The 17,859-nt window shown below is 38.4% G+C and overlaps 1 protein-coding gene across 1 annotated transcript in view; it reads left to right on the forward strand.

The window, feature by feature from the left end:
- Nucleotides 1-548: 548 nt before the first annotated feature.
- GPC1 (glypican 1) overlaps nucleotides 549-17,859 on the forward strand; it is a 199,489-nt gene continuing 182,178 nt past the window's right edge. Inside the window, exon 1 of the mRNA XM_014065958.2 lies at nucleotides 549-1,251. Coding sequence (XP_013921433.2) covers nucleotides 1,092-1,251 — 160 coding nt within the window. The 5' untranslated portion in view covers nucleotides 549-1,091. The remainder of the gene's footprint in view (nucleotides 1,252-17,859) is intronic.

Genomic DNA, 17,859 nt, shown 5'->3' on the forward strand with positions numbered 1-17,859 from the left:
TTGGGGGGTGGGGGAGGGTGGGGAGAGAAAGCATCCCACATCTGCGCGTGCAGTTGAAAAAGGGGGTGGGGCTTCGGCGGGATCGCTGGGCAAAAAAGCCACGCTCTTTTCGGATTGGCCTCCTTTGGGTGTGATGTCACGTCCGGCGGGGAAGCCTTGCCTTGTTGTGGAGCCGCCTCTTTCTGGTTCTGGCTGCGTTTGCAGGTGGTACTGCTGCTGGTGGTGCTGCCGCTGCTGCTGTTTCGTGCCGCCGCCGCCGCCGCCGCCGCCACCGCCACCATCCTCGGAGTGTAGCGGAGTCATCCAGGCGCGCGCGCGCGCGCTACTCACTCCTACCTGGGAGACCTGCGCTTAGTCCGGCCAGAGAAGAGCGCCTGGTGCCGCTTCTTCTCCATCAAACTTCCCTCCCAGACTTATAACCGTTTTCCCATCTTTATTAGCATTGTTCGGTTTCTCCACACTCTGGGCAAGATCTGAAACCTCTCCTTTAACTCTGCTTTTTTTTTAAAAAAAACCAAAGGATTTTTAAATAATAATAATAATCACACATTGTATACAAAAGCTCCATTTGGTGGTATTTTTTCTTTTCCTATGCAACCTCCCTCTTTCTCCATTTCTTTTTGGAGCCGATCTCAGGAGCCGGCACGCGAATTCCCTTCGCCGGGATCTGCTTTTTGAGAGTGGCCGTTGTGCGTTATATACCGAAGTTCAGCCTCTCCCCACCTTTCACCTCTTGGCTTTGGAAAGCGCGCCCCTTGGCCGCCGCTTCCCTGTCTGGAAGTGGCCTGACCCCCGCCGCTGACTTGGCCACCTTGTGCGCTGCGCGCTGTGATTGTATTGTTCGCCGCCTCCTCCTGAAGGGTTTGCTTGTTGCCAGCGGGGGAGAAAAAGGAAGGCATCCGAAGGGAGGGATGCCCAGCGGAAGGAGGGGTTGAGCGATCACCTCCCCGCCACCAGCAAGAGCTCTTGAAAAGAGAGTACCGAGCGGCACGCGGAGACCGGCGGGACGCTGCTCCTCTATTATTATTATTATTTTCCCCCGCGACGGCTGCAGGTTGCTTTTAGGCGAGGGATTGGGGCACGCGGCAAGGATGCGTTTCTTCCCGGAGGGATTTTGGCTACTGTGTGTCGCCGCGACCTGTTCGGCCAGGAGTGAAGGTGGCAACAAGGCGAGGAGCTGCTCTGAGCTCCGGCAACTCTATGGAGCCAAAGGATTCAGCCCGAACGTGGTTCCCCAGGCGGAGATCTCCGGTGAGTAAGCTGCCTTTTGCGCCGTTTCTCCTTCTCCCCTCCGCCCCCGCCCGGCTTCTGCAAGGCGAACAAAGGGATTTCTAGCCGCTTTAACGGGAAAGCCCGCCGCCCACTTCCAATCGCCTGAGGAGAGACTGAGATGATCCTGGGGTGCCGGGTTCAGGCAGGCGGATTGAGGGGTCGGGAAGCCTACTTGAAAAGAAAAGTGGGGGCGGGGGGGGAGAATGAGAGCAAATCGATCTCAGCAGCTGAGCCTTCGCTAATGGGGAGGAAAAGTCTTCGTGCTTGGGCCAAGTGCGGTTTAAATGCAAGCACGGCTGGGATGAGGAATCGAGCTTTTAGATGTGACTTGAAGAATGTCCAGGGTATTTTTAAGAGCTTAAACCACGAACAGCGTCGCGTTCATTTAAGAGGTCCGGTTTGGATCTTTACATTTCCTGGGGTTTTAAATAAAGAGTGCTGATTGTAGTGCATAGATGCTATCCTAACCAATTTGGGTCCATTAAAAAAAAATGTTAACATCTCTAGCTTGGCTCTGGAAAGGATGGAGGAACTTCACACCATCTCCCACTTTATTGGGCAATGCTTTTTTTTTCTTTTGATTAAACCCAGTTTTGGCAGTACTCTGTTAACTTTCTGAAACTGCAGGGTTAGCAAACCACCATCCTTCCCCAGGATCAGAGAGGGTTCTAAAAGTGGTTATAAACAGTCTGGACTGCCAGGAAGTTTAATATGTGGATAGTCTGTTCTTCCCAAACCAGCTTTTGCTGACAACTGGTTTTGAAGCCAAGACAGAAATCTCTGTGAAAATGCCTGTGTCAAACATCTCCTTTAAATCTAGAGCTTGTGACTTTTGCTCACATTTAAGACTGCTTCTGTCTCAGAAATGTATATTTTGAATTACATTTACCAGGAAGAGATTTTCTTATTTCTTCCCATTCTCCTCCCACTCTCTGGTGCATGATATTGGGGGAGGGATGTGATTTGCTGGTATAGTTTTAAAAATAAAACTCTGGTCATAGCATGCGGCCATAATGCTTGAGAAAATTGGAGTCAGGAGTCTAGTAGTGGATAGTGAGAAAAGTTGTGATTGGTTTACAAAGCTAGAGAATGCCATAAGGTAATAAGAGAGGGTATGTTTCATCCTGATTGGGGAAGATTAAAGACCAGCTGACAATTTTTTTTAAAAAAAGACACAAATACTAGGTTGTTTGAAATCTGTAGTTGAAGATTGCAAGAACTCCCTCTTCAAGCTAATTGATTAATATAATTTGACTTTCTTTCTTTCTGCAACTTCCCTTTTTTTGTGGTTCTCATACTTACAGGAATGTATACCTTGAAAAAAATCATACATTCTTGCTAGCATTTAAGAACTTTTTTAAGTGAAACTCAGCAGCAGATTACTTCAGAGTAAGGATGACATTGATCGGTCAGTTTTACATTGTTTGCATAGAAATAGATTTATGTGGACACTTATTCTAAATAAATTATAATATAGTGGGTCATTTTTTATTGCTACAGTTTTTAGGCATTGAGTGCTGGCTAGTAGATTATACAGAAGCGTCTCCAGTTGTTTGAGTTTCGATTCAAATCAAACTGAAGTTCTAAATCTAAATCTGTTTGCTTCTCATATTATACTGAACTGCCCCCTACAGAATGATTTCAGTTGTCTGATGCATCCTCATTTATTGTAATATTGGATCTCCTCAGTTTTGAAATATTCTTAACTATTGTATAAGCCTTATACTATAAGGAGTAAAGAACTTATAGGGCATTTGAATAAATGCTGACTTTTCTTTTTAACTTTCTGCAGTGAGGATATTGATTGCTGTATGAAATTGTAATCTTGTGCAAAATGCTTAGGAGAAAGTTGCTTAAAAGTCTGTAGTAAAGTAAACATGCTTAGGTTAGGCTTATCTCCCCTGCAGCTTCCCACATGGAATAAGTACAACTTCCAATAGTTAAAATAGTGTCCGTTGTTTCTTAGCTATATTCAGATTGACGCAAAATCAGAAATGAAAACTCTAAATAAAAATTGAATTCATGTATTTTATTTTAAAAAACGTTGGGCTGCTGATATGTTGGTAGTGTTAAGAGAAAACATTTGGATGCTTCACTTACCACTATGTCTTTGCTATTTAGTGAGAGGATTCATATTTATTTATTTATTTACTTACTTACTTACTTACTTGAAATAGTTGTATGTATGTCAAAGTGGCTCAGGGTGGCTTACGTTAAATGCAATAGAACCCACCAGTTTTTGCTAGCAGATTGACTCTGTAATGAGCAATAATATTTAAAACACACATATTTTTTCTGAATATGGATTTGGTTTTAAACTTAAGAGAGACTGCAATCGATATATGGGTATAAATTCAGATCCTTTGAGCTTTGATCTTTTAAAGTACAGAAAGATGTCTAGAGGTTTGTGACCACTCCTCTTTTCATTATGGACTCAGCAAACCAAACCATTGATCACCACCACCAAAGCTATGAAATAGTGTGGCTTATCTATATCCTAAGTTAATTTGATTGATTTCCCCAATGTCCTTCCTCACATACTTGCAGGCAACATATAGAAATAAGCCATCCAGGCTTCAACAGGGAGATGTACTTGTACTTGACGCCTCTTCACCCATCGTGGGTATAGGCGACTTCCATGGAAATTTATACGGCGATCCATGGAAGCTGTTTCGGCTGGATATACCCAAGGGGACCCCAGTCCCAAGGGTCAACAGGGAGATGGGTGGCATATAAATTTAATTAACAAACAAACAAACACATAAATCCAGATCTTTTATGATTTTATTCACTCAAAAAAGCCTTATGTTAAGAGAGTATGTTTGGTTCAAAGTTACTCATCAATGTCTACGTCCGAAGTCTTAACTAGTGTATTGGTCCTCTATATTATACTGGTGAGATTAACCTCTATATGTCTGATGACATTCCCAGCTCTCAAAAACTCAACCTCTACTTAGTTGATTGCTCTGAGAAAAAGAAAAGAGATGAGGGCTTAATGCCTGGGGTGCTTGGAAAAAATAATGTTGAGCCTGCTTACTTGGGACATTGCCATGGTAAAAATTATAGCACTGAAAGAGAGACATGAGAAAGATTGCCAGCAACTGGAGAAGGCAGGAGAGTTAATGGAAGGGAACCTTTTCTAGAGGTGAACTCTGCTTACTCTTGTATTTAATACTGCTTTCTCTTATACTTTAAAAGCCTTTGAAGCCATCATAATTCATAACATGAGTCTGAAAAATGTAAACAGAATATGCATTATATGTACATAACATATTAAGGCAGAATAACTAATATAGCCCCTTTGTCATCCATAAATTTACCTGATTCACTTCATTTTAATGTTAAAAAAAATCTATTTTTAACAATGGGAAATGACATGCTACAGGATTACAGACTCCCCCAGCATCGTTTATAAACCTACTTCTGAGTTGTGTATAGGCCCCCTAACAAGATCTGGCATGTTCAAAAGCCAAGTGCCTGACACTAGATTAGTCCATTACAATAAATAACAGAATAACAGAGGTGCCAACCATTACCTCCACTGAGATACAAATGGCTCTCAGTCCAGTGGAATATTAAGGCAGGAGAGCATAATTGGTATCCAAGGTATACCAGCAACGTAAGTATCTTATCAGAGCTATGTCCTTGAATCTCTGGCTATAAGTATTCTGGTTCAAGTATCAGACTGAGTGAAGGCACAGAAAAAGACAAACATAATGGAAATGAAGCAGAAAAAAAAAGAATGGAAGTATGCTTTGCTATAAACCATCTGCTTATAGCACTGCCAGCTGTGTGCTTAAAAGGAAAGTCTTCAAATAGCTGATAGGTGGTTGTTATATGGACATCAAATTGGTAAGAACATAGATGTCCAACCTTTTGGTTCTCATTGAATAAAGAGAGTTCTGGGATGCATATAAAATATACAATATAGTTATTGCATATAAATCACATAATAATGTTAAAAGTTTATGATCTTGTGGGGCTGTGCTACTAACTGCCCAGAACCTCATGTGGTCCATGAGCCTTGATTACCTTTGGTTTGGGTAAGAATAAAGACTATAGAAAGTCATATTTATGTTGTGCTAATATCAGTTTAGTATTTACACAGATTTTGCCATGTTTTGCTAGAGAATATGATTTAGACAGTGAGGGAATTGTGGATTTTATAATGGGAATTGCTGATGTTCATAACAGGGAAATTACAAGTAAATACACTTATGTTACAAAGAGCTCTCTTCACAGTCAATTCTGTTTTCTTGTTTTTTAACTTATTTGTTCCTTGCAGAAACATCTTTCATATTCTTCGGCCTTTCCTGTAAACCTTTCTCTACTGATATAGTTTATTTTCACATTAGTGGACATTTTGCAAATATTATATCTTGCTTTAATGGAATTCTAGACAAACTATTCTTTAGTTTGAAAAATATAATGATCTTTCTTACTTCATGCCTCAACTTATAATTAGACACCCCATGGAGATACTATTACCAGTTCGTTTGTTTTCTGCTACTCAACTCCAGTATTTATATAGAGAAAGAATTGGCAGTAGATTGCCACTGTACAAATACATTGATAATTAATAGCTCCTCCTGTTCGGTTTATTCTTCTGTTTTTTCAATTGCCTGGTAATTGAATGGGATTATATATGAAAACAAATTTCTTTGATTTCAACTGAGTTGGTGCAGAATACGTAGAGAGGTACCATACCTCTAGTTATGGGGTAAAGCAGGAATGTCAAACTCAAGGGCTGTGGGCCGGATCCAGCCCACAGGATACTTAGATCTGGCCCATGGGGCTGCCCTGGAAATAGCAAAGCACTGGGCCCATAGCATGCAGTCCTCCCAAGCTCCATTTTCACTGGCAAAGTGCTTGAGCCACCACAGCACCCCCAATACAAGTGACATCAAGCTGGCCACGCCCACCTGGTCCCCAAGGTCAAACACAAGCCAGATGTGGCTCACAATGAAATCGAGTTTGACATGCTTGGTGTTCAGATTGGATTATCAAGCTGCAAATTGGACACTCAGGCTACTTTTGTTCAAAACAATAAAAGAAGAAGAGAATCTCAAAATTTGTACCAGTAGATTTTTTTTTTAAAGTCCCATTTTTTTCTAAATTGTGCTTTTGGTTAAGTTATAATCCAAAGAGAAAACCCGAGAAAGGAATTGATAGAAAATGAAAAAATAGAATTACAATTAATGTAATAAGGTGATCTATTTTATTACGTTTTTTTAAATATTAAATAAAAATAATGTCAGAAAATGAATTCTGGGAAGAGCCGAGGTGGTGCAGTGGTTAAATGCAGCACTGCAGGCTACTTCAGCTGACTGCAGTTCTGCAGTTCGGCTGTTCAAATCTCACTGGCTCAGGGTTGACTCCATCCTTCCGAGGTGGGTAAAATGAGGACCCGGATTGTTGCTGGGCTGAAAGCCCTATGAAGCGGTATATAAGTCTAAGTGCTATTGTTAACTGCTATTGCTAAATAGATGGAGAGTGGTCTTCCCCCAGAATTCTATAACCATTTTTTTAAATAAAGTTGCAAAATATTGAGTGCAGATATATTAATTGACCAAAACCACTCTTTCAATTTTACTTTTATACATGTTGAATTTTGAAACTCCTACAGCTAGAATTTAACATTTAAGTTATTCTACATAAGTTGCAATTTGTGCTGGAGAATGGAGGAAATCATTCAGTTTCTCCACTATCAGTCAGTACCCATGACCATGTACCGTGTAATATTGAAATTCACCTGAGATGTTTCTGTCCTTGTGGTTAAGCTTCATCTTTTCTTTTGCATTTGATTCCTTCCTGCCCTGCAAAGCAAGATGTACCTGCTGAGATTCAGGATGCAAACATGTGCCTGCTGAGATTTAGAATATAAACACTATTGAACCAATGGACTAAAACAAGAATAATATTTGGTTACATATTACTTGTCTTCTGAGGCATTGATACAGGAGAGGATAAAGGCAAAGCAATTTAGACTGACCTCATGACCACTGACCACTATGCTCATACAGATGTTTCTACTTTGGAGTCAAGTGAGCATTTCTGAGGCAAAATTTGCCTTGACAAAGCGTATTGATTGCCTCTAAGCTTTTTTCTTGTCTCTTACCTTTTGAAACTTAAAAGATGTTGAAGAAACTTCTGTATGAGCATAGTGCTGATTTTTGTGGCTCCTGAAGAATTCTAAGAACACAAATTGTTCAAACCTATTAACCATATGATATTGTGCACAAGATATACTTAAGTAAATTAAAATTTGGGTTGATAGTGCTTATTTATTTATCAAATTTAGAGATCGGCCATCTTACAGTGTGACTTATGCTGAGAGGGAGGCTGCTTTTGGATCTTATTACTCCAAGTGGAGAACTGTTTTGATTTTTGCTTGTATTTCACTTCAATGTGTATCTGCTCCTGTGAATTTGAAGACCATTTTTGATACTTCGGAGAGCTTTTCCATTAAATTTATGCAAATATAATGCAAATTTATGGACATTAATGTGAAGCAACATTTTCTTTTGTCAGTGTAAGTTCAGTGAGTTAATAAATCATCTCTTTTTATTGTTAGTGGTGGTATAAAGGGAAGATGGGTATATGTCAGTATTATTTATCAATAAATTACAGTATTTCAAGCTAACTGCCCCACAACCATCTCTTCTTTCTCCTAATTAATATGTAATGTGTTTTTGAGCATGAATTTAGATGTCATATAATCAGATCTATGTCATTATAAATGTAAATGTACAGCGCATGACAAATGCTCATGCCCATCCATTTCATTTTCTTATGGTTTTACTTAGAAGTAAAGTATCAAGACTAGGACGATGCCAATATTGTTTCAAATGAGTGATGTATTAGTCGTCATCCCCCCTACAGATGTCTATCTATGGACAACTGGCATCATAGGGTTATTTTTACAATATTAATTATGTTAATTATGCTTACCCTAAAGCCGTGATGGCGAACCTATGGCGCACATACCAGAGGTGGCATACAGAGTCCTGTGTTCAGCGCTCTGTCGCGTCCCAGCTGAGCTCTCCATGGTGTTTCGTTCATGAGCTTCTGTTTGCCTTGCCACACTGTTGATGTTGGGATGCCCGCTAATGTTCTCCTGATCTTCGGGTCTCTGCTGTGCATGCTGCATGTCCCATATGTGTGCACACATGACCACGCATGCACGCACGCACCTTTCAGTTTGGGCGTGCACGTGTGAGCGGTTTGGGCACTTGGTGTCTAAAAGGTTCACCATTACTGACCTAAAGTATCACATATTTCAAATAGCTTTTCGTAAATGTAAAGATTATGCTGTGTTTGTTAAATCATATTTCTACACTCTTTAAAAATAACTAAGAAAATGTTTCATAGCAGCACTTCTATGCTGCTCTGAGGTGTGGTGTTAATAGTAGATAGATGCTTTGCTCATATCAGGTCCAAAACATTTCTATAATTTAAAAAACCAAACATATACAGATCAGGGATGTGCAGTCAGAGGAGGCAGGGGAGGCAGAGCCTCACCACTGTCATCATGAAAAGAAAAAAAATGTAAAAGGAAAAAGGCAAGAGCTGAGTTGAAATCCTCTCTGAAACAGCTGGAAAAGGTACGTGTGGGTCGGAGGGAGGAATTCAAATTTCATCCTCTGGGTGCAACTTTATGTGTGTGTGTGTGTATGTGTGTGTGTTTGAGAGAGGGGGAGGGAGGGAGAGAGGGAGGATGGAGGAGAAGGGAGAAGAAAAAGAAAAAGAAAGAAGGAAACTTATTTAGCAAAGGAGAAAAACATGCTGTCGCTTTAAATCAGATTCTGGGAGTTGAAGTCCACAAGTCTAAAAAAATTGCTGCCTCACCAGCCATAAACCTCACCGCACGTCACTGATACAGATCAATCAGAAACCTGTGCAAATTCCAGAGGTTTTAGCAGTCACGTAGGGATACATGTCAGGTTTAGATTTGCTCGATTTTCTTTGTCAAAATTTCCTTTTTTCCATTTTTCTCATCCGTTTTCAAGTTTTCGGATTTGTCCAACGTCCACATTTTAGTATTTACTGCTTATAATGTGCCATTTTTTGAACATTATTTGAATTTCAAACTACGTTACAAAAGAGTAAAAATGCAACAGTTTGTCATATAATTTTATTCTGAATTATATATAAAAATGTAAGAATTTGTCAAATTAGAATGCAAACTACATTCCTTCCCTTATCTAGGAGGCTTTGCAGTCCTTAAAAATTGTAGTTCGGAGTTCTAAGAACACAAAAGAACATCTGATCATGATTATTTTTAATTCAAAATTTGAGACCAAAACTGTGTCTAAACGTATGCCTTCAGCCTAATCATCTTTTAAATAGCTGAAACTGCAGTTCTCTCAGAGAAACTATGAAATTCACTTACATCTTTTAAATTATTGGTGTAAAGCAATGACTCTGCTACAGAAAAGATTGCTCCAAATGTGCTGGCTAAAACAAACTCAACCATGCAAAGCTAAACCCAAATACATGCTGTCATAAGATAGTACAGATGATTCACACACATATATGTTTTTCCTGTTTGCAGTAATCTAGGAAGTGCTTCCCTTAAAATAAATGTGCGTGAAAGGGGGTCATGCAGTGGTGTTTCTTGAGCAATTCCATATCCTGCCTCACATACAGCATGTTTAGCATGTTTAACCTAAATTAAATATCAAATATTATTTGAACAAATATTAATAAATACTAAATACCAAATACCAAATACCAAATATATTAAATACATTTCCTTTTTCTCAGTCATTCCTTTCTTTTCTGGAAAAATGTGCCATATTATTCTCACTTGTAGATTATATTTGGAGTTCCTCCTTTTCTATTAAATAATGAGTAAATGTTTGGTCTGATGGGTTGATAATTTTTTTAAAGAAAATATACCTTATTACGCTAGTCCTTCATAAAATAGGATTTGTGTGATCATGATTCTTACTGTTATAATCTAACCCCATTGGAATGTCTTAGATAAGTTCTCTTGTGATCCTCTGGCTCTTTGAAAGTTCAGCCAGTACAAAGCGAACACACCTTAAGAGCCTTTAATGTTATTTAATCAATCTGAAAAAGTACACTTAGAGAAAACTCTCACCCCTCTCTGGTTTCAATTAGTTCCTAGATGGAGGAGATTATGATACTTCTTACTATTTGCAGAAATGGGAAATGGAGGATTTGTCCTGCTACTTATTTTCTTCCTTTGTAATGAAAAGTGTAGGGGTCACATTTCTCCCAGAGTTGCTGAAGGGAAATGAGCATTAAATTAGTTTAATAATAATAATAATAATAATAATAATAATAATAATAATAATAATAATACTACTATTGTTTCCTTTCACATAATAACTTCAACCAAAGTAAAATTCTGCAACATCTGATTAAAACTGTTCTGTGTATAAAGGATCATGTGCTTGCCTGCATGATTTGTATTAAATGTTTTATCATATCAATACATGATATTGTAGTAATCTTGTCTCAGTGTTTTATATGCCAATTTATATGGAAGAGTTATGACTTTCTTTTTAATCCCTCTCATCCTGAACACATTGTCATTCATTTTCTTAATATTTCTTAAGTATTAAGTGGTGCACTACTGCCAGACTCATTGGATAATATGTTGATGCCCTCTAATGTGTAATAAACAGGTTGAACTATAGTTTACTTTAGTGCCTGCTCTTGCCATTTAACTAATATACTGGATATTTAAATTTAGCAAATACAGTCTACAAATAGAAATTAATAAGTAGTCTGGTTATTGAAAAAAAAAGAAGGCATTTCCATTTTATCTCTTCTTAAACTCTCAAAAGCAAGCCAAGTTGCTGAGCCATTCATAATGTTGCTTTGTTTCTTTTTTTTTGATTATAAGGACCAAATTTTTCTGATCTATGCTCAGAGGTAAACTTTTCATAGTGCTGTGTCAGTGATGGATGTTGCTAGGAGGTGCAAAGCATATTGCAGCAGTCAGTCAGTCAGTCAGTCAGTATCATTGTTCCCATATTTCACTATTTATTCCTTTCTCTCTTGTTTCATTATTTATTGTCCAAATGCATCATCCACTTTCTAGATTTCCTGAATATGCTAAGCCCCTATTGTTCTGATTTATGTATAAAAATATTTTTTGTACTTTGTGGGATTCATTGCTCTCTGATATACAATTGGCTCTCTTTTGATTATCTAGAGAGGCACACTCTTGTGGTCCGCCGGCAGCCTGCAGAGCTGGCAGCAGAGTCAGACAAAGAGGAGGTTGGGGAGGAACATGGGCCAGTCCTGGAGTCTGGGCAAAGGCCCGGATGAGAACTTTGTATCGGAGGCAGAAAAGGGGCCACGGCCATCTGGTAGGTACGTGCTGCCTCCGGAGTCTGACATCAGAGAGGCAGAAGAACAGTGGAAACCTGTTCCCAGCGTGCACATGGAAAGAGCTGCCAGAAGGCAAGAACAATTACGGTCAACTTGGGTGTAAGGCTTGAAAATGATTGGCTCCTCCCATAAGATATAAAAGGGGAGCGAATGGGATGTGAGCAATTAGTTCATCTGGTTTGTTCAAGTTTTGAGAAATTCTATTTGGCTCTGTGCTAAGTTTGGCCTTGCAAAACTAATTGGCAGCATTTCAAGGGAGATAAGGAAGCCTAGATCAGAAGACACACTTGGCGAATGAGTTGGCTAATGGGATGTAGACACATAAACCCTGTGATAACTGTTTTATTTCTTTTGAGTATTTATATTTGGCCATTCGTAAAATTGTAAAAGCAGTTAGGTCATGTGGTGATCTGCTAAATAACTATCACAACTTATGACTGTAATTGTGGGCTCAATTACAGTCATAAATTCAAGAGCAGCTGTATATTAAAATGACAAAAATATTTTGAGTAAGTCAATGCAATTAATATATAATAATAAAACAAGCATAATTCTGAAATGCATAGTGAAATAAATAATAATGATGCTTATTTATTCTGAAATCTCAGGTCTTACATTAGTGAGAAATAGCTAGACCTTGGTGATGAATATGCTTTGTGTAAGCTCACAGCAGAATTGCAATACTTTGAAAACAAAATGTTTCATTGTAATAAAAGTTCAGTTAGGGTTTTCTTTTTTTTAAAAAAAAAAAAAGTAAAGCAACATTTTGACTAAATTGCCTTTTGTTGAGTCATTCCTTATTTTTCCAGAAGAATAGGTCATATAATTCTTATTTGTAAACTACACTTCCTAAATTAAATATCAAATATTATTTGAACTGTGAGCCGCCCTGAGTCCCCCCAGGGAAAAGGGCGGCATACAAATATTAATAAATACCAAATACCAAATATATTAAATACATTTCCTTTTTCTCAGTCATTCCTTTCTTTTCTGGAAAAATGTGCCATATTATTCTCACTTGTAGATTATATTTGGAGTTCCTCCTTTTCTATTAAATAATGAGTAAATGTTTGGTCTGATGGGTTGATAATTTTTTTAAAGAAAATATACCTTATTACGCTAGTCCTTCATAAAATAGGATTTGTGTGATCATGATTCTTACTGTTATAATCTAACCCCATTGGAATGTCTTAGATAAGTTCTCTTGTGATCCTCAGGCTCTTTGAAAGTTCAGCCAGTACAAAGCGTACACACCTTAAGAGCCTTTAATGTTATTTAATCAATCTGAAAAAGTACACTTGTCTCTGTCCTCTCAGCATGTGCCATTGAGTCTATTACATGTTTTCACCTGTGGTTCCATTAAAACATTCTAGAGTAGTGGCTCCCAACCTTTTGGGTACCAGGGATTGGTTCCATGGAAAAAAGGTGTTTCCATGAACCGAGGGGGTATGGTTTTGTGTGCTGCTGGCACCCTGTGCATGGGGTTTTGTTGTTTATGCAGTCTAGTTGCTGGCATGCTGCTGACCAAAGATTGGGGGGCCCTGCCTAGAGGGCCCCAAATGAGAACCAGTGGCTTATTCAACAACTCTAATATAGTCAAGCTTTCTCTCTTAGTTGTCTTCTCTGATACTCAAAAAGCCTGGCTGGTTAGAAATCATGCATTAAGAAGCCACTACAAACAACTGATTTTATATGATTGGATGCCCTTTTTATATCCAATTCAGTTAAATCCTTTTCCTTCCATTTCTATGCTCCACAAAACCACTGCTTTCTGTTTCTCAGCTTCAGCCCCTGCAAATGCTTTAATTCCCAGCATTCCCCTCCCTTCCCAAGCACCAATTTAAACTATGCAGCAAAACTATTTCCATCAGAATTTTTTGATGATCATGCCAATTTTCTTAACTGACAATTATTTAGAATGAATACATTGGAGACTAATTTACATATATGACTCAATACAGAGAAAAGTGCATTTTTCTATTTAAAAAAAGTAATGGCAAGAAGTGCACATAGTAGAAAAAACATATAGCAATTGTATATACTAGATGCGTGCATATGTATGAATATTTATGGGAACTTTTTCTTCTCAGTTCATAAATAGCAGACTAACCAAGTTTATTTATGGAAAGAAAAATCAGCAAAATCAAAACTGACAGTCTCACCTAGAGATAATAAGATAAGGCTAATTAAGAGGTAACAATACATTTGCAAAGTCTTTAAAGACCTGATACAAAGAAAAAGATACTTCTCCAGGAGTAATATGTTTAAAAAGTCCTTTCCAAAATAAAGTTTAATACAACAAATGTAATCTTAAATTATTAGTGCCTATTTCAGAAGTTATTCCTTCCTACAGATTAAGTAAAACTTGACAAGACATCATGGATCTTGTTTGGATCAGGAAACAAAGACATAAATTTAAACATTGTCTTTCTGCATTACACTTGGTCTTGTCTCTTAACCCTACCCAAACACAAATCAATCTAGTCCAATTTTGGATCAGTCAATTATATTAAAATAAACATTTAAATATACTGGCTCAATTGTGCAATATGTTCCATTTTACAGTCCTGTAAAGGAGCATCATTTTTTTGCAAACCAAAAATCTGAACTCCCATCATTTGTCCACAATACAATGTGGCTGGTCACACATATAACAGCTATCGAATTGTTCCAGTAAATCTGTTTCAGAAATGTCAGCACTACTAAAGAGAAAGCATGATAACAGTATGCTAGTATTTGAGGGGTTGCCACAAAGAAAAGGGGGACAATTTATTTTTCAAAGCACCAGAAGGCAAGACAAGAAACAATGGATGGATATTAATCCAGGAGAGTAGCAACCTAAGGAGAAACTTCCTAACAGTGTGAACCATTAACCAGTGGAACAGCTTCCCTTCAGAAGTTGTGGATGCTTCATCACAAGTTTTTAAGAAGCTATTGGAATCAACTTGTCTCAAATGGTATAAGGCATGATGACTAACCTTTTTGTCCTCGTGTGCCAAAAGCATGCCTGCGACAGTGCGCCCATGTTCCCGCACCCATAATACAATACGCATGGAGCCCACTTCCTGCACATGTGCATGTGACCCCCCCATATGTGCCCGTTCCCCCATGCATGTGCCTGTGACTCCACAATGCTCCCCCACACATGTACCCCACTCTCCTTCGCCCATTTTTTGCTTCCAGGTTAGTGCAGGCAGCTTTCCAGGCCCAAAATCGGGCATGGAGGCACTGCGCAAGCCCATAAAATGCAATACAAGTGCCCCCTTGTGCATGTGCCCTGCCGCCTGCATACCCCCCACCCATGCACAGCAGAGACCCAAAGACCAGCTGGCTGGCGGGAAGCATGCAAGTTTGCATGGTGGAGCAGGGCTGGGGAAATGCCTGATGTGCCTGCAAAGAGGGATCTGTGTGCCATAGGTCCGCCATCACAGGTATAGGGTTTCCTGCATGAGCAGGTTGTGGGACTAGAAGACCTCAAAGGTCCTTTCCAGTTTTATTCTGCTTGCTTGCTTAAAGTTAGTATGATAAACTTTCACATGTTCTTTCTTGCTTCTTATGAAAACACAAAGAACTACTGTAGAGAAATCTGTTCAGTAAGTCTTGCACAGGCACTATCAATAAGACTGATGAATTATGTTGCTGCATTTAAACTATATTATGTAATTTAGCAGCTTTACTTTTCAAACTTTTGCTGTCTGTTACTGAAAGCTGCAGCCTACTGACCCAGCCTACTATTCAGTTACTTTTCATGCACGGACAAGCCTTTTGGTGCTCTTAAGGTGTGTTCGCTTTGTACTGGCTGAACTTTCAAAGAGCCTGAGGATCACAAGAGAACTTATCTAAGACATTCCAATGGAGTTAGATTATAACAGTAAGAATCATGATCACACAAATCCTATTTTATGAAGGACTAGCGTAATAAGGTATATTTTCTTTAAAAAAATTATCAACCCATCAGACCAAACATTTACTCATTATTTAATAGAAAAGGAGGAACTCCAAATATAATCTACAAGTGAGAATAATATGGCACATTTTTCCAGAAAAGAAAGGAATGACTGAGAAAAAGGAAATGTATTTAATATATTTGGTATTTGGTATTTGGTATTTATTAATATTTGTATGCCGCCCTTTTCCCTGGGGGGACTCAGGGCGGCTCACAGTTCAAATAATATTTGATATTTAATTTAGGAAGTGTAGTTTACAAATAAGAATTATATGACCTATTCTTCTGGAAAAATAAGGAATGACTCAACAAAAGGCAATTTAGTCAAAATGTTGCTTTACTTTTTTTTTTTTTAAAAAAAGAAAACCCTAACTGAACTTTTATTACAATGAAACATTTTGTTTTCAAAGTATTGCAATTCTGCTGTGAGCTTACACAAAGCATATTCATCACCAAGGTCTAGCTATTTCTCACTAATGTAAGACCTGAGATTTCAGAATAAATAAGCATCATTATTATTTATTTCACTATGCATTTCAGAATTATGCTTGTTTTATTATTATATATTAATTGCATTGACTTACTCAAAATATTTTTGTCATTTTAATATACAGCTGCTCTTGAATTTATGACTGTAATTGAGCCCACAATTACAGTCATAAGTTGTGATAGTTATTTAGCAGATCACCACATGACCTAACTGCTTTTACAATTTTACGAATGGCCAAATATAAATACTCAAAAGAAATAAAACAGTTATCACAGGGTTTATGTGTCTACATCCCATTAGCCAACTCATTCGCCAAGTGTGTCTTCTGATCTAGGCTTCCTTATCTCCCTTGAAATGCTGCCAATTAGTTTTGCAAGGCCAAACTTAGCACAGAGCCAAATAGAATTTCTCAAAACTTGAACAAACCAGATGAACTAATTGCTCACATCCCATTCGCTCCCCTTTTATATCTTATGGGAGGAGCCAATCATTTTCAAGCCTTACACCCAAGTTGACCGTAATTGTTCTTGCCTTCTGGCAGCTCTTTCCATGTGCACGCTGGGAACAGGTTTCCGCTGTTCTTCTGCCTCTCTGATGTCAGACTCCGGAGGCAGCACGTAACTACCAGATGGCCGTGGCCCCTTTTCTGCCTCCGATACAAAGTTCTCATCCGGGCCTTTGCCCAGACTCCAGGACTGGCCCATGTTCCTCCCCAACCTCCTCTTTGTCTGACTCTGCTGCCAGCTCTGCAGGCTGCCGGCGGACCACAAGAGTGTGCCTCTCTAGATAATCAAAAGAGAGCCAATTGTATATCAGAGAGCAATGAATCCCACAAAGTACAAAAAATATTTTTATACATAAATCAGAACAATAGGGGCTTAGCATTATAGACTTATTGACTCAAAAGTAGATTTTTCAATCTTCAACGGAAACTTAATAGAATAGAAGATATTTCACTGGTCTAAAGCTTGTTCAGGCTCAGAATGGTAATATCCATTTCCTAAAGTGTTCTGCTGCATTTGACTATGTTAATGCAATAGAGGTAGACTTGCTATTAAAAAGTAGGGTTAATGTTAACCTTTCATTCATATTACATCAGATTCAGCATTACTGTAGTCATCCTTAATTTGTACTCCAACTATTTCATTGCTTTAGTTCCAACCACCAAATGGAAGATATCACTTGGAAGTATCATCTCAATAGGTCAAGTTTGTGTTACAATGTATGACCAGATCTTAGATCTTTCACCCATATCAGTAGGGAAATTCTCCCAGTATCTCTAGTAACTCCAAGGAACCATTTATGTCTGGAAGCAGGCTATTCTAATTGGTGCATCACTCTTGCCAAAGAAAAAAGATAAATCAATAGATAATAGTCTAATGATCACAACACATTGGATATTATATACCTCATTCTGTGACCACCATCATTCTGTGAAACAGAGATCGAGAGCTGATTACATTTTGGAACAATTCTAATTATTGTCATGGGCATCCATGAGCCATCAACAGTAGCAGTCTGAAAATATTTGACTTGTATGTAGAGGTATCCAGAATATAGGCAGTTGCAAGAACATGTCGTTTTAAAGAATTGCTTGCTTTAAAATACTTCCTGCTTTCAATAATGGGATTTTATTCTTAGGCGAATAAAGAGAAACATTTACAAGAAAACTAATTGGTAAACCCAAAGCACTGTTAACATGTATAAATGGAAGCGGGAATCTGATCCCAGGGAGATTTATTGTAGGTTTAATTAATACTATTTATATCGATGTTCAAAGCTT

The sequence above is a fragment of the Thamnophis sirtalis genome, unplaced genomic scaffold, assembly GCF_051295495.1.
Source record: "Thamnophis sirtalis isolate CommonGarterSnake01/CBP01778 unplaced genomic scaffold, rThaSir2_p1.2 scaffold_11, whole genome shotgun sequence".
NCBI lineage: Eukaryota > Metazoa > Chordata > Lepidosauria > Squamata > Natricidae > Thamnophis > Thamnophis sirtalis.